A 4,323-nucleotide genomic window follows, 5' to 3' on the forward strand; every position below is an offset into this window, starting at 1 on the left:
ATGGGGCAATCTACTCCTACACCGTTGTCTCTGATAACTGACCACTTCTCTGATTTCAAGTCTAGAGCACAGAATCTATCATTGCTGGTGAAGAAAAGCAAGTTAGTAACTTTTTGTTCTGCCGAGTGGCCTGCTTTTGATGTCGGCTGGCCACAAGAAGGCACCTTCAGCCTGCCTACTATTCGAGCAGTCAAAGAGAAGGTGCTCACTCCTGGTCCTGCCGGGCACCCAGACCAAGCTCCCTATATTCTGGTCTGGCAGGATCTAGTGAAAAACCCGCCGGGATGGCTTAAACCCTTTGTCCTTGCTCCTCCCAAAACTCCCCATCCCTCCTCCCCAACTGTAACCTCGCCAGGCCCACAGGTGCTAGTCATGCAAGCTTCTGAAGAGAAAGAAGAAAAGAAGGACGAAAAGCAGCCGAAACCAGTGTTCCAGGAATCTTCTCTGTATCCTAATCTGATAGACCTGGAGACTGAATTGTCCCCACCCCCTTATGCGGATCAACATCCGCCTTGCTTCCACAGGTTCCACAGGTTTCATTGGGAGAAACCCAGAGGGGAACCAAGCCTTTGGCTCCTCTCCAAGAAGGAGGCCCCACCCGAGGAACTCGGGGAAAGACGAGGGGAATAGCCAACATGGCGGAGGAAGAAGACCCGGAAGTTCCCTCCTCCACTGTTCGGGCATTTCCGGTTCGGGCGGGGCGAGCCGGGGAAGATGGAGAACAGACATATCAATATTGGCCCTTCTCCACTAGTGATCTTTATAACTGGAAGACCCAGACTCCTTCATTTTCTGAAAGACCACAGGGACTTATTGATCTTTTAGAGTCTATTCTTTTCACTCACAATCCCACTTGGGATGATTGTCAGCAATTGTTACAGGTGCTTTTTACTACAGAGGAACGTGAACAGATCCTGTCAGAAGCCCGGAAGAATGTGCCCGGGATAGATGGGAGGCCCACAATACAGCCTAACCTTATTGAGGAGGGGTTCTCTTTGGTGCGACCCAGCTGGGACTTCGAATGCGCTGAAGGTAGGGAGCGTCTCCGGGTGTACCGCAAGACTCTTATGGCCGGCCTTAGAGCGGCCGCCAGGAAGCCAACAAATTTGGCAAAAATAAATTCGGTAAGGCAGGAGCCAAATGAGAGCCCAGCAGCTTTCCTTGAAAGACTAATGGAGGCTTTTAGACAATATACCCCTATGGACCCACAAGCAGATGAGTCATGAGCGACTGTTATGTTAGCATTTGTGAATCAGGCAGACCCCGATATTAGAAGAAAGCTACAAAAGGTAGAGAGGTTAAATGAGCAATCCCTGCAGGATCTAGTGAGGGCAGCAGAGAGAGTTTTTAATCATAGAGAGACCCCGGAAGAAAGAGAGGACCGCATTAGAAGGGAAGAAAGGGAATTTAGAGCTGAAGAAAACCATAAAAATCAAAAAGAACTGGCCCAGATATTTTTTGCTGGGGTTAAAAACAAGGGCAAGGTCCAAAAAGGGAAAAAAATGGACTCAAAAATTGAAGAAAAAACAGTAAGGCGTAAACTTGAAAGGAACCAATGTGCACTCTGTAAAGAGTTTAGACATTGGAAAGATAAATGCCCAAAGAAAAATCTGAAAGAGAGGCCCAGGACTTCCAAGAACGAGACCCCTTCTCCAGAAAGTCATATCCTCTATGCGGGAGAGGATAGCGACTAGGGGGGGTCAAAGCTCGGCACCCCTCCCCGAGTCCTGGGTAACCATAAATGTGGAGGGGAAACCGGTTGGCTTCATGGTGGACACAGGAGCCCAGTACTCAGTTCTAAACCAAAAGGATGGACCCATGTCTAAGAAAAGCAGTTGGGTGCAGGGAGCAACCGGGACTAAACGATATGGATGGACCACAAAACGGCATGTAAACTTGGGGGCCCACCAGGTGACCCACTCTTTCCTGGTGATACCTGAATGTCCGGCACCCTTGCTAGGAAGAGACTTGTTGTCTAAGGTAAATGCCCAAATTCATTTCGACCATGGACAGGTGTCAGTCCTGGATGGGACCGGACATCCTCTTCAAGTTCTGTCTCTGGCATTAAACGATGAATACAGACTCTATCTGCCGGAAGCCCCAACAACAATAAGCCCTGATGTACAGTTATGGGTTCAGAAATACCCTCAGGCCTGGCCAGAAACGGCAGGGATGAGACTAGCCAAACAGCGGCCTCCTATCATCGTCGAGCTAAAGGCCAATGCTTTTCCGGTGAGGGTAAGACAATATCCCATGAGTCAAGAGGCTAGACAAGGAATTACACCTCATATACAGCGCCTCATGAAAGCAGGGATCCTAAAAAGGTGCCGGTCCCCATGGAACACTCCCCTGTTGCCCATGAAAAAGCCTGGGGGAACTGATTTCAGACCAATTCAGGATCTCCATGAAGTCAACAAACGGGTGAAAGATATTCATCCCACGGTCCCCAACCCTTACACACTACTAAGCAGCTTACCTCCAAACTATGTCTGGTATACTGTCTTAGACTTGAAAGATGCCTTTTTCAGTTTGCCCCTCGCCCCCACAAGCCAAGAGATCTTTGCCTTCGAATGGCAAGAAGACGGTGGCCAGACCCCTGTACAACTGACATGGACTCGCTTACCACAGGGTTTCAAAAATTCGCCCACGCTGTTCAATGAGGCCCTGGATGAAGACCACCGTGAGTCGGGTTGAGCACCCTACTATTGTTTTACTGCAGCATGTTGATGACCTCATGCTGGCAGCAACTACAGAAACGAGCTGCCAAGAGGCAACAGGTGATCTTCTTCAGACCTTGGGGACTTTGGGTTACAGGGCCAGTGCCAAGAAGGCCCAAATCGCCAAACAAGAGGTCACATACCTCGGTTACAAAATAAAACAGGGCCAAAGATGGCTAACACAGGCCATGAAAGAAACCATTCTCCAGATCCCTGAGCCAGCTAACCCTAGAACTATGGGGTATTGCCGGTTATGGATCTTGGGGTTTGCAGAAAAGGCAAGGCCCTTATATGAAGGGACAAAAGAAAATAAAGACTGAAAATGGACTGAGCCAATAAAAAAGGCCTTCCAGGAACTAAGGCGAGCCTTGCTGGAAGCTCCTGCCCTTGCCCTCCCTGACCCATCTAAGCCTTTTCAATTATTTATAGATGAAAAAACGAGGTATAGGAAAAGGGGTACTAACACAGAAATGGGGACCATGGAAGCGGCCCATAGCTTACCTCTCCAAGAGGCTGGACCCAGTGGCAACAGGGTGGCCACCTTGTCTCCGTATTATCGTGGCCACCGCCCTCTTGGTCCACGATGCTGATAAACTGACTTATGGATAGAAACTCTTGGTCTACACTCCTCATGCCATAGAGATAATTCTAAAACAGCCCCCAGGTAAATGGATTTCTAATACCCGATTGACACACTATCAGGCCTTGCTGCTCGACACCCCACGGATACATTTCCAAACGCCTTGTTCTTTAAATCCGGCTACTCTTTTGCCCAATCCAGAGGGGGATGGCCCCCTCCACAATTGTGATGAAATACTGGCCGGGGAAACAGCAATACGAAAGGACTTAACAGATATGCCACTAGACAACAGTGAACTAATATGGTTTACAGATGGGAGCAGTTATATAAAAGATGGACAGAGACGGGCGGGAGCCACAATAGTAAATGACTCTGGACAGACAGTATGGGCTGAGGCCCTTTCCCCAGGCACCTCCGCACAAAAGGCAGAATTAATTGCCTTAATTCAAGCACTAGAGAGGGCCAAACGAAAGAGAATAACCATCTACACTGACAGTCGCTATGCCTTTGGCACGGTGCACATCCAGGGCCCTATATCGGGAACGGGGGCTTTTAACTGCTGAAGGAAAAGAAATTAAAAATTTGCCTGAAATCTGTAGACTTTTGGAGGCTATGCAGATGCCTCGGGCTGTCAATAGTTCACGTACCTGGACACCAGAAGGGTGAAAACCCTACAGCACGAGGAAATCGCGCCACCGACCTGGCAGCTCAAAAGGCAGCTGATGAAGACTACATCACCCTGTGCTGGCGATAGGACTTCCCCCTCCAGGTATGGGAACCTTGCCCCCGTCCCCCGAGTATTCATCTCCTGACCTTGCCTGGATCCAGGAAAACACCAACCTTCAAAAAGGTGAAGATAGATGGTACCGAGACTTAGACAGCTACTTGATAATCCCCACCCATTTGGGATGGCAACTATGTGAACATTTACACTTGACTACTCATCTGGGAGAAAAAAAGACTCTGAAGCTCCTTCAAACTGCGCGACTGTGATTCCCCCGGCACCAAACAGCTGTAAGAGATATA

The 4,323-nt window shown here is 49.0% G+C and overlaps 1 protein-coding gene across 1 annotated transcript; it reads left to right on the plus strand.

The window, feature by feature from the left end:
• On the plus strand, positions 1-630 carry LOC120881874. The gene has a single exon (XM_040265613.1). It carries the CDS (start codon positions 1-3, stop codon positions 628-630), a length of 630 nt encoding a protein of 209 aa, XP_040121547.1.
• The last annotated feature ends 3,693 nt before the right edge of the window (positions 631-4,323 follow it).

Source organism: Oryx dammah, unplaced genomic scaffold (genome assembly GCF_014754425.2).
Source record: "Oryx dammah isolate SB20612 unplaced genomic scaffold, SCBI_Odam_1.1 HiC_scaffold_2, whole genome shotgun sequence".
Classification (NCBI taxonomy): domain Eukaryota; kingdom Metazoa; phylum Chordata; class Mammalia; order Artiodactyla; family Bovidae; genus Oryx; species Oryx dammah.

Coding starts and splice junctions, on each gene's coding strand:
- LOC120881874 (XM_040265613.1), top strand. CDS start 1: ATGGGGCAATCTACTCCTACACCGTTGTCTCTGATAACTGACCACTTC.